This window comes from Thermobia domestica, chromosome 1 (assembly GCF_964235325.1).
Source record: "Thermobia domestica chromosome 1, izTheDome1.hap1.1, whole genome shotgun sequence".
NCBI classification, from domain to species: Eukaryota; Metazoa; Arthropoda; class Insecta; order Zygentoma; family Lepismatidae; genus Thermobia; species Thermobia domestica.
This window is the reverse complement of record NC_137454.1, coordinates 32287378-32312767: the sequence shown is the minus strand read 5'-3', so window position 1 is coordinate 32312767 and position 25390 is coordinate 32287378. Positions and strand designations below refer to the sequence as shown.

At 37.4% G+C, this 25390-nt stretch overlaps 1 protein-coding gene across 1 annotated transcript in view; it reads right to left on the bottom strand.

Moving 5' to 3' along the window:
• Nucleotides 1-22187: 22187 nt before the first annotated feature.
• LOC145684322 (E3 ubiquitin-protein ligase AMFR-like) overlaps nucleotides 22188-25390 on the bottom strand; it is a 271548-nt gene continuing 268345 nt past the window's right edge. Inside the window, exon 9 of the mRNA XM_081756518.1 lies at nucleotides 22188-24027. Within this exon, the coding sequence (XP_081612644.1) occupies nucleotides 23814-24027 (214 nt within the window). The 3' untranslated portion in view covers nucleotides 22188-23813. The remainder of the gene's footprint in view (nucleotides 24028-25390) is intronic.

The following is a 25390-nucleotide window of genomic DNA, read 5'->3' as shown; positions in this document are numbered from 1 at the left end:
TCCAAAATTATTGTCGCATATCTATAACTGTCTTCTTGTAAGAATATAACTTGATAATGATTTCGCAGGTAGTTTTAATACTGGGACTATGTGTATAATCGAGAAATATATATTTGTGGTAAAATTCATACTAAAAGAATTATAAATACGAAAATTACAATGAGTGAAATAAAATGTTGCTAAATGGACAAGAAAATTTTATTTTCGTTTTATTGTTCTTATTTACTGCTCTTTTGACATGAAATTTGCCACATACATGTCTTTATCGATTATACACATACTAACATTATAAGAAATACCGGGCGAATTCGTTATCACATTATATTCCTAGAAAAACAGATTTATAGACATGTGACAATAATTTTGGACATGAGTGTACATAAATATGTAACAAAAATCGCTTAAAAATGTAAGAAATATGTAATATTATATAAGAATATGTAATATTACATATGTTAGGTATTTATGAAAACGTAATATTAACACGCGTATGAGTATGCAATATTTAAACGAATTATGAAAATAAAAAGGAAAATCTACTACACTTCATCCTCCTTAATGCGAGTCCCCAGTGAAGTGAAATGCTTGAACAGCTGAGACAGCCATACGTCACTGACGTGACTGATTGCAGGATAATAAAAATCAGACGCGAATGAAGGAAGGTGTGAATCGGCTAGAGAGAAACAGGAAAGCCCCGAGAAAAGCAATGCATACGGCATTTGTCCCGTCAGAAATCTCATGTGGTGTAGTGTGGTGTCCCGTTTCAGTCCCGTTTCGTTACTGTCCTGTCATTCAGTTGAACAAGCGAAGTTCTTTGAAAGCTTAGGTTACCTGCTATGATATTGCCATTGTCTCCAGCTTCTTGGAACGAACTCTTGGAGTAAATTTCTGGAAGCACACTAGCATACAGTTTTAACTTGAATTGCAGGATTTGCTTTCATCTTTTTTCCCGTCCGACCTCCGATAACAATCAAATAGACTTCATTTTAGGAATTTCCTGGCCAGTCACCTATCAGGCACGTGATCTGTCCTCCTCCAGAGTTGAGAATAAAGGGCGCTGATAATGTACCCCGGAGGGAGGATTTTTACTTGTTTCTTCTTATATTTCTTTTGTTATCGGCGAAAATTCTGCGAAACATGGTTTGACAAATAATAAAAAAGAGATTTCTCTTTCGGTAAAGAAACGAAAAGATAGACATGACAAAATTGAATCTAGATGCAAGCCTTGCACAGTTGAGGAGTTTATTTTAAATTAAAATTTCAGTAAACGCAAAATTTTAAGACAGTTTTATGTATAAAAAAAAAAAAAAGGAAACTATAGATGTATGTAATATTGGTCAAAATATGTAATATGAAACGAGTTGAAGCACCCTACAGGTGAGAATTACAAACATTTGAGGATTTGACGAATCTACATATGAAAGAAAAAAAAAATATGTAATTACATGCAAATCCGGACATTACTTATCATCACCGTCTCCTTTAGCCTAACCGGCATATCCGTGGGACGTAAAACCTAAGATTTCATTTTTCTTGCTTGTAGGCACGTCCTAGCAACAAACAGCGTCAACGTCTGGAAGGAAGGAAAGAAAGAAAGGACTGTAGATTGAGATGATATACTTGGTTTCACTTACAACTAAAGATTATTATTGTGAAAACATGTTGTTCACGACTTTCAGTATGCCCCTCCTATTTTCATCAATATTTCGCTTTAAAAAATCATTAGGTCTGATCATGGAAGATATGATGAAATTGTTTTGAAAGTTTGGCGAGTGTAGACATATATATATATATATATATATATATATATATAATACAAAGGTCATTCGGAAAGTAAAGAACGTTTTGCGCTAGCGCGTGCGCGTGTTCCCCCACCCCCACTGCCGCTGGGTTATTGACCTGGGCATGGTTTAGCCTCAGTCTGGCACCAGCTGCGATCCGCTACGGGCCGTTATTGCTTCGCTGTGCGACTGTAAAATGTGCGATACAATTACTGATCCCGCCAAGTGTGAGGTTCGTAGTGTGATAAGATTTTTGAATGCAAGAAAAGTGCGTCCGATAGAAATTTATAGACAAATCACTGAGATGTATGGAAATGTAATGAATGAAGCATCAGTTCGTAAGTGGTGCATTATGTTTAATGACGGACGGACGAATGTGCACGATGAGGAACGCTCGGGCCGGCCTTCTGTTGTGACTGACGAACTCAAAGGAAGAATTGAGCGGAAAATTCAAGAGGATAGGCGATTCACTATTGATGGGCTGCACGAATTCTTTCCTGAAATTTCAAGAACTTAAGGAAGCTGTTAGTGATTGGTTCAACAGTTCGGCGGCAACTGTGTATGCCAAAGGCATAGAAAAACTTGTACCACGGTATGACAAGTGTTTAAATTTACACGGCGACTATGTCGAAAATTAACTTAAGTATCACATAGTATGTAACACAAATTTCGCCTTTGTATATCAGTTATTAAAGTGTTTATACAAAAACGTTCTTTACTTTCCGAATGACCCTCGTATATACCGTCATTTCCCATAAATATAGTCCAGGCATCCAACTATGGTCCAAGACAACTCTCATGACGTCATTAGCAATAGCTAGTACGGTTTCCTGCCGGGAGTTAAGCTAGGCATCGAAAAGAACATCCAATAGATGGTGCAATAGGGCAACATAGTTGGTTTGAACGCGCGGGTTTTATTTGCGCGGGAGACGTGATGTGATGAAAATAACAATAACTGCCTCGTGCACAAAAGTGTGGAAAGTAAACTTCGGTGGATAAAATTGATAAGTATGATACGCATGAAAGTTGTTATTTTAAGAACAGTCTTATGTCTACAGTAAAACTAGATATAAACTACTGAAGGAAATTATATTGTTTCTGTGTAGTAGGCTAGTAAACAAAAGTCTTCAACTTGAATCCCAACAATGTACCACAATTTTCGTGGACCATAGTTGGGAATTCTAGTCTGTGAAATGTGGTAGCGTGTTATTACAATGTGGACCACAGATGTATCCCATTTGGTTTGCACCTTTATTTCTTAGTTCAACCCTAGGTCTATTTCATTGACTATAGGCAGTGGCGGATCCAGGCTGGGGCCCTGGGTTTCGGTCTATCAGTTTTATTGAAAATTACTAAATTATTAAATGCCAAGAAGCAATTGATTGCTTATTTTACTGGTGAAGGACGGAAACAAGGAACCCTTCCGAAAGCTATTTTTCCGAACCTCTTGCGTAAGCTGATGGAAATGCTTCATGATCGAGGAGCAGCTAACCTACAGTTTGGGTTTCGCAAAACTGGAATATATCCACTGAACAGGAACGAAGTGTTAGATAGATTGCCATCATCTGATCCTGAAAGGAACAAAACTTCTTCTCTTGTATCAACCGTTTTCTTACAACATTTAGAGAAAATGCATTATGGAAACGACACCAGTACCAGTGCTAATAATGATGATACCAATGCGTTAGCGTTCAAAAAATGTACCGGTACTACCCGGAAGAGACAACTACATGTTGAACCTGGTAGAAGCATTTCAATAGATGAGTTTCAAGGTTTGGGAAATGTTGCAGCAGAACAGCCTTCCACAAGTGGATCTCAAGCACCAAAACGGAAGCTTTCTAAAAGTAAGATGAAAGTGAAGCGCAGACGAGTTTCAAAAGAATTTGAATCTTCAGACAGTGAAGATGACGAGCCGGAACTCTCACGTTTAACTCTCAGATTCAGATACAGATACAAATGTCTCTATGTTACATGAAGACGAAGACGATTTCTCTACCAACATCTTTAGCCATAAAAACTCCAGTTGCAATGGCGTTGACTTGCAAGAGGGTGTGTATGTTATTGTGTCTTATGACAGTAGGCTATGGGCAGGCATTGTAAAGGAAACAAGGGAGACAGGGGCTGTTGTTTCTTGTATGGAAAAGCTGGCTCGTACTGGATATGGCCACAACAAGAAGATAGGTTATATTATCCACTAAGTGATATAATCATTAACATTATTCCACCTCAGCAAATTTCCTCTTCCCGAGGACTTTTCAAAGTGAAAGAACTTGACAGAGGTATGGCACAGTACTTTGAATTGAATTAGTTTTAACCTGTAATGGTACTGGTGCTTTCTTTAGTGTAGTACCGTAGTGTTAATGTTAAAATATCACTGATATTATAAATGGTACTATTTGATAATTTACAGTGCCGTTTTATTAAAAACTTTGTACTTTAATACTTTTATTTTCTTTTTAATAAATTTTCTATTCTGTAGATTTTCATTTTCATGTAAATTGACTCCCAACATTGCCTTCCACACCACAATCTATTCATGGACCATTGTTGGGCAACTCAGAACATAACTATGTACCACCATATTTTCTTTCATAAATATGAACGTAGAGTGCTTAGTTTAACGACAGTAAATTATTTTATTAGCGGAAGGTATAGACTACCCAAAGCCAAAATCATGCACTTCTGCGGCAAATATTAGAAAAATATGGCCAAATATATGCAAAATCTGGACCATAGTTATGGGAAATGACGGTATATAATTATTTCTCGGTAACTACTGAGCGTATCTGAATCAAATTTGATGATCAAGTACCTTATCGTCTGACCAGGGAAGGGTCCGACTGGGGTACTCGAGTTGCCGGACGACATGTATCAGATATGAAAGAGGGTGTAAAACTATGTGCATATGCAAATTTATAGCGGCTGAGGGCAACGTGGAGAAGCAGGAGAGCCGGAAGAAACATGGCCGACCGTAGGGCCCAGCAACAGAGAAAACTAAGGAATCACTAGTTCTACGCGTGAATGCTCTCAGTAAGTAAGGTCAAGTGTTTAGTAGTAGATGCATGATAAGATCTGCTATATATAATGACCATCATGGCTGCCATATTGAAAGTAGCCATCTTGAATTCGGATTCACAGTATAAAAGAGAGTCATGTGGCATATGAAATAGCACTGTAATTTTATCAGGAATACATTGGTACTAACTATTGCGAGTTGAGAAGTAACATGCAAGAAGGACGCATATAAACTCTGTAATAGTCTCACTAGTATGACGCAAAAACTGGAACTTGCTTGGAGAACTCTAGTTTGTATACAGACCAAAGGAAAAGTATGTTTATATGCAGAATAGTTGCGAGTAGGAGACAGAGAAAGAAGAGACTAAAGGTGAGTCCGTTCCACCTACTCTGTGCCCTGTTTGCAGACAGAAAATACGCGAGAAAGCTCATTATCTAAAATATACGTTATCAGTGAAGTAATCAAGTAAGATAGAGTGGTTGGTAGGAAGGTTAATTAGTGCATGAGTTTGGGACGTGCGACAATAATCCCTGTGTAGATCAGAAATGTAGTTTTTGGTGAATATTGGTACAGTGGTCGAAGAATAACAAACGTTAGAGATAGATGATAGCGTGACAGGTGAGAACAGCTCTTGTTTTAATCACACTCTTATAGATACTCTTCACATCAACTGTCCTTCATAGATTGCTATGTATCTCTATCAGTATATTTGCTTATGTGATGATACATGTTATTTTCTTTGAGAAGAACCGCGTCGTAATTGTAACTGTAATCCCCATCCCTCCTTTGTGTCGGGTATTCTAACGTGACAACAATTATCCATCTTTAACATTGCAATATTACCAGCTCTTTGCATGTGCCAACATTATTCCGACAGGTTATTCCGAAGTTTGTTCAAATCTCCCCTCACTTTCTTGCATGTTACTTCTCCACTCGCAATAAATTTACTACAAAATCGTTAATACCAATGAATTCCTGGTAAAATTTCATTGCTATTTCATATGCCACATTACCCACTTTCTCTTTTACAATGTGAATCCGAATTCTAGATGGCTACTCAATATGGTGGCCATGATGTTCATTACATATAGCGGATCTTATCATGCATCTACTACTAAACATTTGACCTTACTTACTGAGAGCATTCACGCGTAGAACTAGTGATTCCGTAGCTTTCTCTGTTGCTGGGCCCTATAGTCGGCTATATTTCTTCCGGCTCTCCTGCTTTTCCATGTTGCCCTCAGCCGCTGTAAATTTGCATATGTACATAGTTTCACGCCCTCTTTCATATCTGATACATGTCGTCCGGCAACTCGAGTGCCCCATTCGGACCCTTCCCTGGTGAGGGATAAAGATCGCTATATTTGGTAGCCGAGCTCGGCCAGGGACAGTCTTGGCTTGGTAAAATAGAGGGCATGCTTCACAGTTTTGCACGCCGAGAGCTTCTGAGTTCCGTTCACCTCGGCTTGGTAAGCTTATGGTTTGAATTTCTGGATAATTACACTGCATTATTGTGTTCAGATGCAAGTATTTACCAAAATGCAGTCGCTTCAAATGAAACAATATTAGTAATTGAAATATTTAATTTGAATACTGGTATTGTTTTTCATAATGATTACTTCAAATTGTCCTGTCTTCACTTCAAAATTCGATATAGTAGTTTTTTAAAATAAACTGACGATGTGGCATTCAGTTTTATAGGATTGTGCTGTATGTACTGTATATGAGGTGCGTATCAAAATTAAGTGCCGCTCTCTCATAACTCCGCATTTCTCACTTTTCGAGTTAAATATTTCGGAGAGTTTTCAACACAATTTCCGTCCATTTTTATACATCATTGGAGTCTTTATATCTAAAATTCAAAAGCGTCTCTGAGAAATCTTTTTTTGTGGGGCATGTTTTAGACACTGGAAAATGCCACTTCCGAGATCATTTGTGGACTTAAAGCTGCCTCACAATGAATCGTTCAGTAGAGTTCAGTGGGGCATACTTCTGGGAGCAGAATAGATGAGGGACCACTTCGATTATGTTATTCTATAAAGAGCCTTCGGGGGACCATCATCTTTTCATTCAGCAGTCGAGGGGTCTAACATGAACCTATCTTAATAACTTGAAGTGGCCCGACAAGATTCTTTCGGCGATACAATAAGAGAATCGTGTAAGGTTACATAACAGTGTCGGATTGGAGCTGTCAGAACTAGGCGGATATGGAAACTTGAGGGGCGCCTTATGGACAAATTTATGTAAACATTTTGGTTTTTAAAATGACTTTTTTAATATGTTGACAGCATTAAGCATACACAGTTAAACACAAAACGATTAGTGCGAAATACCGTAAATGTTGCACAGCACGAAATAATAATATAATTACAGCCAACAAAAATGTAAATGTAGGATAGATAAATTAACAGTAGCCTACCTATTCCAGCACAAATACCATTAGGACAATTGTGAGACTATATTGAATTTCACGTCTAAGATCTCTCAAGCTTTTTGCTATTTCGCTTCCAATAACGTCGTAATCTACAGGAAAATTCTGAACATATTCACTACATTAAATTTTCCAGTAGACTTTGCCCCGAAAGAGATCTCAGTTTTGATTTAATGATCTTCAACTTAAAAAATAAGCATTCACACGTTACTTGGGTAATTGGAAGAGCCATAACATATTTGTACACACAATATAAATTGCTATAAGTTCTTACATTTAAAGTCAGCTCATACAAAAGTGTAAACGTTACTAGTCACTAGTAGAAGCATTCTTCAGATTCTTGAAGTAATATCTTTGTAATGGGTTGCAAATTGTTTGAGTTCGGGGTTTCTTTACACGCCTGTATTTTCTGCTAATGTTTTCATCCATCTCCATCTGATAATCCACTTCTCTTTATTTCTTCAAATCTCTTCGGGTCCAAACAGGCACAATCTTTCATTAATTTTCACTTGGGAAAACCTCTCCTCAACACTGGTCAAAGGGTATTACAAATCCTGTAGAAAGGTTTCTATTTGAAACTTCTTCCTCTGGCCTTCTTGCAAGGACGAGTCTTCATCAGAGTAGTTTTCGTCAAAACGTGTTTTCATCGTCTAATCCTTTTCGTTGCAAAATGAGCACCCGCCCTGAGATGAAGCTCGTTTTCATCCCATTCTCTGTTAAGATTTTCCGAAAACATTTTAATGTGTCCATACAGGTGAGAAAATTTCTCTCTGAGTGAATTTAAACCTGTTGCTAGTGTTTGGACCATTTCCCATGCCATCTTTGGGGACAGTTAGTAATTCGAAGTTAGTGTTGTAAGCCCAAATAGCTCCGTCATTAGAGCTCCACCATAATATAAAGAGCTTCTGTCATTAAAGTTTCGAATTTCAGCCATTTGGCTCGTAAACTTCTTATTCTAGCTGTATTTCCATCCAAGTCACTGGGTGTACTTATTCCCTACAGTACACTGATTATTAAACCGTAGTTCTTCGTATCATAAACAGAATATTCGTTTTCACAGAATTAGGGTGAAAGAGATTTATGTTTCACCTACCATAATATTACCCGAAGCTTCTGAACCCTTTTAACTATTTCGTGACTCGTATATTCCTTTCACTTGTTTCCATCCCAACCGACATTCGCAAATGCGAATCTCGAATGAAAGTTCTTATAGATTGAAATAATCCAAGTAAATTTTCTGTCTGTTCGCAGCACAGTGTTGCATCACTGACAAGGTTAAGGACATGCGCCATACAATGAGCATATATACATCACATGTACATCACTCTAGGATTTTTCTATTTTAGTAAGGCTTGCAAACCATTATATTTGTCCTACATATTAGCTGCCCCGTCAAATGAGCATCCAGCAGGCTTATCAATAGATAGTCTAATATTGGTAATATTGCTCTTGTTTTATAACTTCTAGCATGTCTATTCTTCTGGCCTTGTGAAGACTAATTAGCTTAACTAAGCTTCCAGAAACAAAAGTTTCATATGTGTATCGTAAAACTATACATAGTTGATCTAGAATTAACACATCTTGAATAGGATCTGCTTGAAAGCTATTAATTCCAGCAGAAAGAACTTTCTACTAAGAACAGTTTTCTGAAAATGTTTTCCTAGTATAACTATTACATTATTAATAAAAGATTCTGAAATGTAATTAAGAAACCGCGGCCTAAAAAGTGCTTTTGTCTTCATTTTTCTTTTAGTTTTTGATGTTTTATGGACAATTCAATATGCTTCTTCAACAATGGATCATATTCAGCAATTGTTTTCATGGTTTACACTTCTATCAGAGAGACAATAGTCACTTTCCATTTTACCACGATAGGCAATACCCTGATGGCCGATGAACAAAACAATATCACTTATTCGCTGAACAACCCGACGCCTTTCTTCTGTTTCCTTCTTGTGAACACTCTGGACAGTTGCTAAGTTGGAATTCAGAAGCGAACCGATGTCGGCCCTGCGTTATCGGACGTGAAAGCAAAAACCGAATTCTTGCGACTTGCTTCTGTATGGCTGTTGAATGTTGTTTTTGACCCAACTTAAATTCAGTAACAAAAGGACTGTTAATGCCATTGGAGAATACCATACAAACATTGTAATATGCACTTTTGATTACAGTATTACATGACAACAACTTCGTTGAACTAAATCTCCATTTGGAAGAACACGATGGTACACGTTTATATGATTTTCAAGAAACGCAAGTATACAGTTAATACTCGTTTCAGTCAGGTGCAGGTCATCATCATCTTTTGTTGAACTCAGAGGGACAACCAAGTTGATTCTCTGCTCCGATTTTAGAACCTTCTATTGTGGAACCAGAAGAAATATGCTGGCCGCTCACATTTTCGGGTACCGAGACATTTTTGTCATTTGAAGAGGAATTCGATTTCTGTGGCAAATGTTTGGTAGCTGATTCAAGAATAGAAACCGGAGTCTCCGATTGATGAACTATAACTGAATCAGAAATCACTATGTCTGCCAAATCTACTTAATCAGACACAGGACCCTGCGCATCATCTTGAGAAACACTCTGCTCCTCTTAATGAAACAAAAGTCTTTCGCTCGGCTATAAATGATAGGTGAAAGTTCGAATAGCAGCGTAATAATCAAGAAAAGAAATGTTTGGGAGCACAGAATAGGCGAGAAAGGAAAAGGAAGACAACCACGTCTGCTGTTGGTATCAGGAAAATGCCATTTTTTCAAGTGCAGAAGCACCAATTAATTATAGAATTCCTTGAGCTTCGATGCTAACCCTATCACAGTCAAATAACGCAACAAACGAATGAGCCATCAGCAGTTACAAGGCCACTTGTGATAATACTAGATCAGACCGAGATTTATATACCATGAACATCTGGCAGTGCTGGCACCCGCAACGAAGAGAGCACTGCGACTTAACAGCTTATAGCCTACACAAATCTGAAATATAACTGTCATATGATATTTAATGTAATGAATAATGGAAATTTTAACTAAAGTTCAATACATTTAAGCATATTTTATTGTAACAAAGGGGCGCCATAAGAGGGTGGGCGCAGACGGAAATCTCCGCCTCGCCACCCTGTCCAGTCCGACACTGGTTACATATCCTCAAAGGTTATCCTTTTGTTCTCTATGACCAGGGTCTCAATAGGACTAATATGGTTACACAAATTGGGTTTCCGTCCAATCTTGACAAATCGTCAGTTTACCCCCCGTAAATTCACGCATTCACTTCTGCACAGTATGATCAGCAAGGCCAGTTGCCCCACAAACGTCCCAACTGGTGATGAATATCGACACCATTTCACAACGTGTACACAAAATAATTATTACACATCACTATGGTGAAATTTTGTCATTTCAGGTCAGTATTAAAAAGATTGAGACTGCCTGTGAATCCATTCCAATGGAAACCATATCACATGTTTGTTGGTCTGTCCCACAACGTTACTGACGATGTGTTGTTACCAAAGAAGGATATTTTGAACATTTTCCAGATTAGAACATCATGCAGTAATGTTTTGGACATCTTTCTGACTTTATAAAAATCATATTTTGGTTCGAGTTATTGAAGTATAAACAATTGAAACCCTTTGTGGGACGCCCTATACAATGTGGTATCAAAAAGTTCGTGTAATCATCTAGGAGAAATCCACTGTGGAGAATTCTGACATCATGATGATATTAGTTCTTCTCTACGTAGTCACCGTGCCGTGCATTTTTTGCTGCCAGCGGTTCTTTACTTTCCGTAAGCCTGTTTTGTTAAAGTCTGCAGTTTGGCTTTGAAACCAGTTTGACCTCAGAAATTACGTTTCCCTACTGTCAAAACGGCGTCGTCTAGGTGAAAGTTTCATTTATGGGAAGAGAAAAAAGTCACTTGGTGCTAAGTCCGGTGAGTATGGGGGTGGGGCAGTATTACATATCCTAGTTCCACTGCCTTTATCATGGATGTATGGGTTGAATGAGTTGGTGCATTGTCTGCCAACACAGCACCCCTTTTGTGACTAATCCATGACGTTTTTTCTTCAGTTCCTCTCGTAACTTTAGAAGATGGGAATAATAGGTGCTAGTAGTAGTTTGCCCCAGTCTGTCATGATGTCAGACTGTCACAGTCCCAGAAAACTGTGGTCACAGTCCCAGAAAACTGTATCATGTTGGCGGTAGATTTCTGCACGCGTACCTTTTTTAAGGGGGGGGGGGGCTGATAGGGGTATTTCTATTGTTTGCACATTCCCTTTGTTGCTGGCTCATAAAGATAAACGCAACCTTCATCCATTGTTATTAATCTGCCGAAGAAGCCCTCTTCATTCACCTCACAGCGATACAACATTTCTCTTGCAGCGTCCTCGCGATCACCTTCTGGAAAAGTGTGAGCAGTCGTGGCATCCATCGTTCTGACGCTTTCTGAAGATGTAGCTGCTTGTGAATGATATTCCAGGCAGACCCATGACTCATACCTACATGCACGCATAATACTTTCAATGGTTATCCTTCGTCTTCCATTATGATCTCAAGTTTCTCCGTCAAGCGGCATTATCAGTGAAAGAAGGTTACCAGATCTAGGGGCGTCCGCGGTGATCATGTGTGCAATTTGGAATTGCAGTTTCCACCTGGATACCATGTCATAGGATCCTCATGGACTTCTGTCATCTCTTCGAGGATGTGCTTTGCTGATTTCCCCTGCAGATGGAGGAACTTAATGATGCTCTGTGGCTCAAGCTTGTCAATCATTACAGCTTCAATGATTACCTGCAAAAGAAGAGTTGTTCTAATGAGTCCAGAATTTGCATGGTTAGCATACAAGGACCTAACTACAAAATGCATGTCCGAGGAGATTCGTAGTTCGTTACCTTCTAGATGATTGCACGAGCTTTTTGATACCTCCTCGTATTTTGATGACCCGACGTCTTTTCTTCTCTATCTAATGGAAGTTCTAAAGTACTAAATATGTTTAGAATAGATATGTCGATTTGAATAGAGTCTTCCACATTTTTGATATATGTAATGCCCTCTAAGATTAGGTGTGGACCTAATTCATTAAAAAGAAAATTGTTTGGCATACATTAAAAAGAAAGAGCCAGGTGCTTTCAACTTGAACCGCAATATTGTCCATTTTCATGAAAACTGCCTTGGGCTTTGATCCCAAGAAACTAAGACAACAAATTATTCATCTTCGCAAAGAACTTACCGAATACCGGTTATGGCTTGGATTATGTTTGAAACTGATTTCAGAAGGTGTTGCAGGTATGCCACATAAATGTAAACCTATTCGCTCATCAGTAGGTTCCAGAGTTCCAGTGAAGAGTCTTTATACACTTTTACCAATCGTTCATGGTTTTGTTTTGGAGCTACACCTTTCAAAACTAGGAATTTTGTTCATTGTGAAAAAAGTAAAAAAAAAAAAAAATAAAAAAAAAAAAAATACACGTACACTTTGACCAGCTGTAACGATACGAATGAGTTGACGGATCTACATGACACTTCACGCATGCTCATCATCAAGTCGTGCCATCTGTAGGAACATAGAACGATGACGAACCTATTAACACTATCTTGTATCGCACGACAAAAAAATCAAGCCAAACTTCTCCCCAGATAGTGGTGCCATTGTCGATGAAATGCGTCAACTAATGTATCTGGTGAGGTCATAATTGTGGGAAGGCGTTTATTTCGTTTTCCATTTCATGCATCCATTTTGGACAAGAAATACCTGTTTCCAGAAGTGTTGATTTAAAGTGTCTACTGTGATTCAGAAATACAGTATAAACGTTGGATGTGTGGAACTTTGAAGCTTGCAGTGTGTGTTCTGTCTGTACAACAATCTTGGGTAATTTACTTGTAAAAATATAACGCAGTACAAGTTACTTTACTTTCCCTTAAAATGTAACGCGTTGCTTGCCTCTGAAAAGCAACTGTTATCCTACTTCGAAAGTAATGCGTTACTTTTAGGTCCGAAACTTTGAATATGCAAAATAATAAAAATTCGTACGACTACTACCACTATTATTGTTATATTATTATTCCACCGGTGCACTTCAGACACCTACATTTAAATTCTGTCCACCATCATCCTCAGCTTTTAAGAACAAGTATGATTTCAAATGTTCGAAAGATAAAATATTTTCATTCTCCATCTTTATAAAAACAACACCAACCAAAGTAAACCAGACTACCATTATACTTACAGTTCACTTACTGAATGTACTGATTTGGAGCTGACCAAATCTTCCAGATGCTTGCAAACAGTACACGTGATTTCCCTGAGGCTGTACTCACCTTCTAAAAACAACAAATGGCACTAAGATCTTATTTGTTTCTGTGTGTGTCGGTGCCTGACTGTCGGTCATTGACATAGTTCGTGGTCATTGCTTCATTCTGGGAAATTCATTTACAGGAAAGAAACGTTTCCGAAAAAAATATACATGTTGTTACTCGTCTGAAATGTAACGCAAACTAAATACGTTACTTCCCAAGCTTACTGTACAAGATGGCATTATTCTATTATGATATTAATGATTTGATCCCAGTGAGTTGGAGAAATCATTTTACGCCTTGGACACAGTTTTGCCTTTTTCGTCTTTGAATCATAATAATATTTCGTCCACCAGGCAAACGTATCCAGGGATGACCTTGCCTTCTTAATCATGGATGGAAATCTCAAGTCACTCGAAGCATTTGAAAATGTTATTGAGCCAGCTGAAGCGAATTTCGTCACCATTATTTATCTACTCCCACACTGTCCACAAGCTCCAACCACTTCTCGTGTCACTTACTTTTCCGTTGAGTACTTATCATGATTCAGCATTGGAAAAGTGATTGAATAAGCATCCAAGGAGAGTGGTCACACTTTTCCAGATAAGTCAAATTTTGGAGAAGCTTATTTGAAAGTGTGCACTCCCATGAATGCCATAAATGGTTTTAAGAAGTATGGCATATATCCATATGACCCCGACATATTTAAAGATGCTGATTTTGTTGTGGCAGAGACCACCGACCAAAAAGAGCATGCAAATGACAGCAAGTAGCAGTACATATTGTTTCCAGACATTTCCGTAGATCTTGTTTCAATGCTAATTAAAACACCTAGTAGAGTCGCCAATAACTTCTAGGAGAACCTAAATTTCCTAATAATCTAACAGTGGCGAAGCGTACTATGAGGTTCTGAGGCCGGGCCTACCGTGTTTTCTACTGTATATTTTCATCTTTGGTTTCTTATAAAATAGTTAATACTTCAAAATTTCGTTTTCTTTTTCGGTAACAAAATATTAGGTTGGAAACACTTGGAGACCCTTTCGCGTGAGCCTCACGAGCTCGCTAGACAGGCTTACGGGCTATGCTGCTCAAGGAGTGAAGCTATTATCGTTTGGGAATTGCACGCATTCTTGAGAAGGTGTGAAGACTCGACTCTGGAAGTCTAGTTTCAGTGTTGGAGTCATCTTTCAATTCTAATATCTTATAAAATGATTTCCTTAACAAAGAGTAAGAAGTTTCTATGTGTTTCTGTTAGTGATAATTTGTTTAATTAGAAATATAGTCTCAGAAGTTATTCAGAGCAGCTGTTTTTTTCCCCTACATGGGGCCTGGACCATAATAGCTTGTAGAATATAAGTCTGATACATTAAACATATGAATAAATTTACCAGACGCTACCATACAGAATAAAATAATAATATTTGTGTGTAATTTTAGTTGAATTTTCTATTTCATAGAATCAGTGGAGTATTTACGATTTCGTTAAGGGAGCGGGATGGGCTTTGCCAACTTTGTTCCTGAAAATGTGAAAATTCTGCAATATATATATATATATAAAACAATAAAAAGTTACGATAAAATTTTGTTGAGTGCTTAAGTCCGGAAGCCACCCCTTAAATATATCACTGCATAGAATACAATATTAAATATCTTGCGTTGATTCAAATGAAGTTACTTCTGAGCAGTAACATTTCAAGTGAAGTCATTATTATGTGATGCATTAATTAAATGCAGTATTGTACTTACTATAAAGTGGGAGATGCAAGTAACAAACACTTATCCAAGAAATTTGACAGTTAACTGTAAGAATGTACTTACTTTTTCTCTCCCTCCATTTTCAAATATGCAGGAAATGAAAACAGCAAGTGAGGAGGAAATTCCCATCCCCTCTGCAAATCCTAGACAGAAGAAAATATTAACTGCACTTCAAAATATTTGTAGTTGAGCTAAATAGGAATATTCCATTCATACATATTGAGTCTTTTCCTCGTGTAAATGTTTGGAATAATAATAATAATAATAATAATAATAATAATAATAATAATAATAATAATAATAATAATAATAATAGACTACTTTCCGTCTACTTTTGCTTATATAAATATTCATTCTTTCTTCTTAAACAACAACAACAACAACAAAAACACTATATATGCATGCACATAAATTTAACTAAACAGGTTAAAAATATAGCTAAGAAAGTTCTTTAAAATAAATAGATTTGGTAGTTTTATGTTTAACCCAATAAGAAAAATAGAACTCTGACTATAATTTTAAACATTTTATGATACATTAAATGTTATTTGTGTTATTAGTTTATTGGGCCTACCCTACTTCTGGGATTACGCTTCGCCACTGTAATTGAAACGATCATATAAACGAGGACCAAGTGGAATGTCTTCTCTGTGCGATATGCCCATGTCATTTTGTTTGGTGTTATTTGCTGACATCCAACCACTACTCAGAATCCACGAACATCGAGTTATCACAAAACGGAAACAAGTAGGTGCTTCAATTCTGACAAATACTCCACACAAAAATGCAGTACTTGAAGAGACATTACGGAAGGCAGAGAAAAGACAAGTTAACAAACGGCGCAGGAGAAATGTTGATGGAAACAAGAGAAAGCGGGGAGCTGTAGACTCTGAGGGCGGTAATCCGCAGTGCATTTTCTGTTGTGGTACGTTTCTACATCCTGCACATGGTAAAGGTTGGATTAGATGTCGCATTAGTCAACATTGGGGTTCAAGTAATGTGATGTTGATAACGAGAACAATAACTGTCTTTAAGAACTGTCAGCCACCCAACGACTGAAGCTTGCAAAGGTGATTAAGACCATGAGTCATCACCTTACCGATTTCTAACGACGGGAACGTAAGGGTAACGCCCGGAAGCTGTACGAGCGTCATCTGGCAAACCAAAAGTGGGGAACATCGCCACAATGGATGAGGTGTGCGAATACCTTTTCGGCTGTGGCAAACCAAGAGCCATCATGTACAGAGACAAAGGCGCTTCACAAAGATGAGTCCGAGCCTGCAGAAAGACTTTCCCGAAAACGTTCCTGATAGTTGCTGGCTACTGTCACCGAGATGAACTGAAGATGCCTAGGGTGAAGAAGTACTGCAAAATCAATTCGCAGTACTACCAGGAGATCCTAAGGCCAATCTACAAACAGAAACTACCAGAAATGTACGGAAACGAGATCAACAGGGTCTGTATCCACTAAGACAAAGCTTCATCGCACACTTCAAGATCGTCCGTCACATTCTACCAGAATAGACAGGAGTCTACTGGAATACAGGTCATATCGTTCCACGAGCTAGATGTTAAATCTCCATATGCAAGCCCAATCAACTGGACTGCTTAAAAGGGCTTTGAGTAAAAAGCGTGTAAGAACTGTGAGGACTCTGGGAAACGGTAAAAGAGGAATGGAACGAAATCCCCCGTAGTTCTCCAACGTAGCCTTCTGCAATAGAAACTACGTTGCTAGGCCATCGTTCAGACCAGGGTTGGCAAAAACCATGGTTTTTATTTAAATTCCCAGTGGTTTAAACCAGTTTTTTTTTTTTTTTTTTTTTTGGTTTAAACCAGGTTTTTATGGTTTAAATTATTTGCTCCATATATTCATATCATATATGGACAGAAATAAGTTTATTTCGCCTTGATGTTGTTATTCAACAACCGGGTTATGCTGGAAGGGGTCACATAAGCTTAAAGCGGAATAAAAACCGCTTCTCGAGTTACATCCGAGAGAAATTGTCCTCCATTTGAACTCAGAACCAGGACTAATTGGCCACAAATTCGATACGTCTGCCGACTCACTCACGAAGGAATCCTGATAAAAAAAAAAATACGTTGTACTGATCTTTACATGCTTCTTAATATAACTGTCAAGAGTCATTTCAGAAGGACTAAAAGATAAAGAGTTGCACAAGTGAAACCATTACACAGAATTACATATGAACAATTTCAAAGTACTACGGAGTACTGAAGAACTAATTTAGTTCAAGTTAGTTAACAACGACTTTTATTGGTCCAAATTAAAGAAATACAACGACTTAATCTGCGTATCAATAAGAAAAGTGAATAAAGATACGAATTATTTGAGTCCACTTTGGCTCAAACTCATTTATACATAAATAGATACCAAAGATACTTATTTCACTAAATGCCTCTCGTGGGGTCTGTATGACCCCCCCCCACACACACACAAAGTACGGCATTTTCGATGTATTTTATCAATAGTAAACATTGAAACGAAATAATATTTAGAATTTTTTTTCGATTGCAATTACATAACAATAATAACAACTACAAAAAAATCACAAAATAAACATTTATAAACTTGTAAAAAAAAGTTGCTTTTGTAGTATAATCTTTTTGAGTAATGAATGGGGAATTTAGGTCTGAATATAATACGAATAATATACGGGAGTGAAACGTGATAACCTACAAATGTGTGTTCATCAAGATTTTACAAACACTTACATTTTTACGAACATTTTTTTTTGTTTGTTTTTTGGTTTAAACCAGTTGGTTTTTTTGAAAAAACCAGCCGGTTTAAACCACCTTGGTTTAAACCAGCCAACCCTGGTTCAGACCCAAAGAAGACACATCGAGCACTGCCGCCATGGACTTTCGTTACAATTTGGTGACATATACGTGGAATAGAAATCGGTCTTTATGTGTATAGATGATATATAAAGCTGTAAACTTGTTAACAGAAAAAAAAAATAATTAGAAGGAATACATATGTTTGGGATGGAAATTTAATCTGTGCGAGCGAACCCTGCTTACCAGTACGAATTTACTCAATAGCTGAAATCCTGTCTAGATCAAGCTGAAGTAATTGGGGATGTATTGAAATTGGTAATGTTGCATAGATGAACGGGTTTCGAACCCAATTCCTCTAAGATATGACACATCATAATCTCACTTCGAAATCGTACACGTCATAACCATTATGGGTCTCCAAAGTTTTATTGTAAATCAACCTCGAACTAATTTGAACAAGAAGGCAAGGGAATATTTTTAACCTGCTAATGCTAAGTGTATGGCAGCTTTTCCGTCACCATTCTCGACGTACTTATTAATTTTGGATTTGATTTTAGTTTAGTATTCCTTTCAGCAGCAAGGCTATATGAGATATGGACCTAGCTTAACGTGAGATCCAAACCACATGAGTTCTCGGAACTCGAACCCCAGGTCTCCTGCGCCAAAAAGTACGCATTGATTCATTTCATCTTCTTTCAGTCCATTACTACGTATCAACGCAAAGTTTGGTGAGAGTAGTTCCAGCAGTCTCCATTAATTAAATCAATATTGGCCACTAGTGCTTAATAAATTAACACTTAGCCACTGTATGCGAGTACCTTTTCGTGAGCAACTGTAAGGTCTGTGTGCGTGGTACTACTCAATTCAATTGCCGGTGGAGCTACTTGACTCTTAAGACTCGAGTAGTGGTTCGGATCATACTTTAGCAGTTAAGTTCGGTCTCATATCCTTGGTGCTCACAAGGGAGTTCTTCTTCTTATTATTATTATTATTATTGTTTATTATGTGGTGCTAAAAGAGATTAAGAGCTCCGTCATCATAAAATTAGCATACGGATCTTCGGCTCGGGAGACCTGGATTCGATTCCCAGTGGGAGCTAAGAGGAGTCGTCATACACCAAACCAACTACCAAGCAAAAAGGAAGGAACGAAAAGGTGGACAGGAACGGTTACACCTCAGTCGCTTGAGAGATGGATACGTGGAAAGACGTTTGGGTTACGATGGGAATAGCTTAATATAAACCTGGATCTTACAGGATGATAAATAATAATGATAGTATAAAAGTAATCAAGAAAGTTCTGTTGCTTTTTCACCCACCAACTTCGAACATCGATATGTGACGTAAGATGTATCTGGGTCAATCCAAGCAAAATGATCGAGAAAAAAGAAAAATTACCGCTCGACCTTTTCGAAAAAATCTAATTTTTTCATGAATGTTTATCCTATATCAGGGTACTTCAAACCCACAATTAATTATTTTTTACAACACACCATGGCGACGCAGGGGCTGCCGCCATTTTGCGTTTTTTTTTCTTTCGATTTTAAGAGTTTACTTTGTTTTGAATATCTCAGCATGTATTTGTCCTACCAAATTGAAAAAGAATTGGACGTCTCCAACTCGTGCAGAGCTAAAACTTTGATCTCTTAACATTTTTGCCTAAAACCACTCGAAGGGAATGAAATCAGGGTCTACAGTAGCAACATTTTTGGACATTGAAGACATGTTTGGGAAGAGGAAACAACTGACGTAGAGATCTGAATTTGTGTGTACATGATCTACATCTCGCTGCGGAATGTAGATCAAACAAAAGGACAACAGTCTCCTGCATGAACTGACAGTGAAAACAAGAATAAACATGATTAAATATTATTGATATAGCAAGCAGCAAGAGCAATGAGTACTTACGGACTTTTTTGTCAAGTGTGCATTTTGACTTTCTCGCCTTCTGCTGATAGTGGCATTCTTTACCAGTGCTGTTGTGGGTGTGATAAGACAGAGTCAAAACTAGATTAAAGAAACGAGCTTGAGAGCCTTACTGGACTAACCATTCATCCTACTTTTTTTTTGCTACAACAATAACAAATTTCCACTTGAATTTATGAACAAAACACCTCCTAGAGTATGACGTCATTCCTTAATACTTTGACCCCCTTCTGCTGAAAAACACAAAATGCGCTTTGTTGTGTGTTATGGTATACTAAAGGACTAACTATTCCCAAAATTTCAGATTTTTTTATCCAGGATTGGAGATACTGGACAGTGAAACATGCCAAATTGACATAAATCCCCAACTTTACTTTTTAAATTTTTTTTTATTTTTATTTATTTTTTTTAAAGGCCTTTGGGAGCAGCTACAGGTCTGAAAATTTTTGTGTATTAACTTATGACCCCAGACTACATGCACACACAAATTCAGATCTCTACATCAGTTGTTTCTTCTTTCCAAACATGTCTTCAATGTCCAGAAATGTTGCTACTATAGGCCCTGATTTCACCCCCTCCAAGTGGTTTTAGGCAAAAATGTTAAGAAATCAAAGTTTTAGCTCTGCACAAGTTGGAGAGGTCCAACAATTTTCAATTTGGTAAGACAAATACATGATGAGATATTCAAAACAAAGTAAACTCCTAAAATCGAAAAAAAACGCAAAATGGCGGCAGCCGTTGCGTCGCCATGGGATGTTGTAAAAAATAATTGTGGTTTTGACGTACCCTGATATAAGATAAACATTCATGAAAAAAAAAAAAAATAGATTTTTTGAAGATGGTCGAGCGGCATATGCTTGATCACTTAGAATGGATTGACTCATCTGGAAGATCAAAAGTAATCCCCATCAGCATCGTCGACTTTCTGCCACGTTCTGGAATGCCATGGATTTCATCGCAGTAGAACTTGGTGGGCCGTGAAGCGAAGAAGGTATCAAGTGCATTTTGCATCTCTACTAGGGATTTGAACTGGTGTCATCGAAGGTGATTGTCCAAGGAATGGAACAGGTGATAATCGGACGGTGCAATGTCCGGGGAGTATGGCGGATACAAGTGTTTCCCATCCAAGGCGGAGAATGGTGTCCCGGGTCATCCTAGCTACGTGGGGCTTAGCGTTGTCCTGTAACAGGGGGACTCCTTTGCCATTCAGAAGTGTTGGTTCCAGACTACTTTTTTTTTTCTTTCTTGAACACGGCTCAACTGTTGACAGTACACAGTTGCATTGATGCTCTGATCAGCTTGTAGCAGTTCCCGATGCAAGATGCCGGGAGCATTCCACCAAACACACAGGAGGACGACTTTCTGGTGGAGTGCTGTTTTGGAACCGGTTCATGGGAAGCTAACCAATGATGATGGCGCCGTGGAGCTTCGTACAGGACTCACTTCTCATCACATTTCTACACCTTGTCCAGAAATGGTTCCTTCTTCAGACGAGATAGCAAAGAAACACGGGTGTCTGCTCGCGTTGCCTTCTGGCTCGGAGTCAAATCATGTGAGACCATCGACCCAACTTGTAGTGCTTCCCAAGTTGATGGAGATGTTGCCGAATGATTTCTCCACTCTCACTGAATTGTAGTACCAGTTCTTCACATGTCTGGCCACTGTTCGTCTCAATTGCTGCCTGAAGATCTTAATTTTGTACATGTGTTGGTCTTCCGGCACGTAGTGCGTCTTCAAGTCACCGCTACACTGTCCGAGTAGTCACGACTTCCTCACCAAAGGCCTGGCATATCTTCCGTCCCGTTGCAGCGGAGTTTGACCCAGTTTGAACTCGTACAACATACACGCCCTTATGATGTTCTGTAGAGATCCTATGTTCACTCTGTCCTTACACAAGTTCACAGTGTAACTGAACTGCCAAAACCAGGTAGTATGTTGAATATAACCCACACCAACAACTGACCTTCGCCTTAGTTTCATTCGCATTCAACTCACGGTGTGAGGGCCAATTGAACACAGACCTCCACAAAAAGCGACAGAACTTTCTTGGTTACCTTTATAATAATAACGGTGTTTTTTTTTCACAGGGCAGGATTCACCAATACGTTTCTGTTATTGCGGCGATAACCATTCAGCTCCTTACGCCACATAACTAGTTTATTGTAATAATTGAAATAAAACACTCCAGATATTGAATTTTTGAAATGTTTATTCTAATTCGCTTTACAGAAACATTGGAATAAACATTCCTCAATTGTGCTGGTAAATGAACACAAAAATAAAAGCAGTGGTAACAAGATCAGTGCTACAACATAAATCTGTATGACAAAAGATCAGGGTTGCAAGCCCCAAATTTATTTACAAGTTTGTCTCAGCGAAACGCACTGATGCTTCCAAAAAAAGGAAGCTTTACTTTATACCTCTTACAGTTATCTTTTATTTATACAGTTAACATCAGCAGAAAGCACTGACTTAATACTTATTTTGTCTCCCTAAATAGCATGTAGGGGTATTTACATAATGGTGTGATGTTTTTATTTCTTGTTTTGTCTTCTTAAAATACATAATGAACTACACCATGCACACACATAAACATCCACACATATTCATACATATTTGGACTTCTTGTGTGGTTATTACACAGATAGGAAAAAAATGCATGCAACTATATATATTATGCTATTTGCATGACCCATTGCTGAAAACATAAAATCTATTTGCATTTCTCTGCCTTTTTCTCTCGCAGGCACAAAGACAAGATCTTTTTCAAAAGATTAAAAAAAATCATTAAGTACTTCCTCATATTATGCACAATTATTTCGTGCTATATTATACTTTTAAATATGATTATCTGTACACTAATAACAAAAGAACAAATTTATTATACTAGCTTCTAAGCTGATTCAGTCTTAAAATCTGTTTGGTATTATATATATACATATATATATAATTCCGTACACAACTCCCGTTAAAGCTGCGTCAAATCATGCTCTATACAACTAGGAATGCATCTACATTTTTTTGTATTATTTCATTTTTTTTAAATACATAGGAAGCTTATTTTGTGGTGTTTTAATACACACACATACATACACAAAAGTTTATGTATTACTGATTTACCTTCCAAGGGGAAGACATAAGATCTACAACCACGTTTGTCATTTACATATATATATGTATAGAAAACTGCTCTGCAGGACTTGATCCAAGGAATATATGTAATAAGTCAATGGACGCTTCATACGACCAAATCAGCATAAATAATGAGCAGTCTTTGTTTTCTTCATGCCATATTAAAATTGTTTTTATTATTATTATTATTATGAAAATGTTTGCAGAAGAAAATCAGAATTTGAGACGTTATATTTATATATTCTTACATAATGCTGTAATGTGCAATGTCAATTTATAAATTTAAAGCTGCTATTATTAAGACATAAAAAAAAAATATTTTTTAAAAAGAGTAATTGAGCATTTCAAATTCATTTTCCATTAAAGTTAATTAATGACAGACAATTCCTTAACCGCTCCCTCCCTCCGAACACTCCTAGTTTTCTGGCAACCATTTTTGGATATATCTACATATTCTATATACATGAGAGCACACACACACCCAGTGTCACATGCTGGAAATGGTTGGGACATTTGTTATATCCGAAACAACACTCTCTTGTATTTGTTTGAACTTCTTCACATATTAGGTGCAGTCCAGAGGGAAAGCCGTAACTTTTTTTTTCTGTATAAATTATGCTCGAATTCCATCCGTTACCTCCGAGGACAACAAAACTATCCCTTTGTCCTTTGCAGCCTTTAAGCTTCAACTTTCTTCCCCTAGTTCCCCATCCGCTTGGGTTCTTCTACGGACACCACTTTCACTGTCACTAGATGCTTCTAGCCCACTGCCAGTGTGCTTCTCTATGTACTTGCGACGAGCTTGCATCAACAGCTGATCCTTACGGCGTTTCAATATTCTCTCCCTTTCGGTAGAGGACTTCGAAAAGCGACCTCCAAGATTGTGGGGTTCACTCATACTGAAAGAAAAACACCATGAAATAAATAATTAAAAAATGCATCAATGGTTATTACTACTAAGGTTTAGTACAACATTGTGAATTCCTCAAGACCCTTGACTGGAGAAGACACCTCGGGTCTTTAAATCAAAGTTTTAAATTAATTAATTTACCGTATTTGCCGGCGTTTAACTCATCCTATTTTCTGCATTCAAATTTTAAGTAAAACATATTTCACTGATTACTATGAAATATTAAAAAAAAATAATAATAATAATAAAAAAAAATAAATAAATAAATAAAATAAAGTGGTATTTTAGGAAGAAGCATTTGTGTAGTTAATAATGCTTAACTACTTAGGTAAATGTAGAATCGCACGAGCGTCTGTGAGTATCTATAGTGCATGTATGTTAGGGCGGAATGAAATATATATCTATATACAAGGGTCATTGCAAAAGTCATGGCAACTATTTTTTTCTCGAAAATGCTAACAAATAAAAAAATCTGAAATATGCAAATGAAGGTTAGTTCATATGTAAACATCACATGTAGAGAGAGGGATGAACACACACACACTACTATAAAGATATAGCACGAGAAAAAAGACGAAAAGAAAAATTGTCGTTTCAAACGTGTTTTATTGTCAATTGCAACAGTACACAATAGTACAGGGCTGGAACATACCTGTGACATTTTAGAGTCCCTCGAAGTAGTTTCCCAAAGAATCCATCACACACAGTCATGGAATGAGCGTGGTATGTAATGTACTATTGTGTACTGCTGCAATTGACAGAAGAACACGTTTGAAACGACAATTTTTCTTTTCGTCTTTTTTTCTCGTGCTATATCTTTATAGTAGTGTGTGTGTGTTCATCCATCTCCCTACATGTAATTTTTACATATGAACTAACCTTCCATCTGCATATTTCAGAATTCTTTTTATTTGTTACTCGAAGCATGCTTTGAGGTGCCGCAAGTATAATAAAGTTTCAGAAATCTGATATTTCTTGTTCTATTTCAGGCTCTTTCACACTTCCATTTGCAATGAAAAAACTTTGTACTTGTAATGTTTTTCTTTTTTTATTTATTTTATTTTAATTGATGAAACAAACTTTTTTTTGGGAGGGAGGGAGAAGAAGAAAGGTTTCAATTTATGATGAAGTTACAAAAATTAAATCCTAAGCCAAAAATAATCAGTCTTTTTAAAACGAAAAATTACTGTATATTAAGACAGAATACCCCCTCCCCCCCAAAAAAAGAAGCAAGTTCAGTTCAGAAGCCCGGGTGACAAGATAAGACGACTTTTCACAAAAACGTTCATCGAAATGCAGTTGGAGCTAAATTTGTTAATTAGTAATCATATAATTTGCAAAAGAACATATCC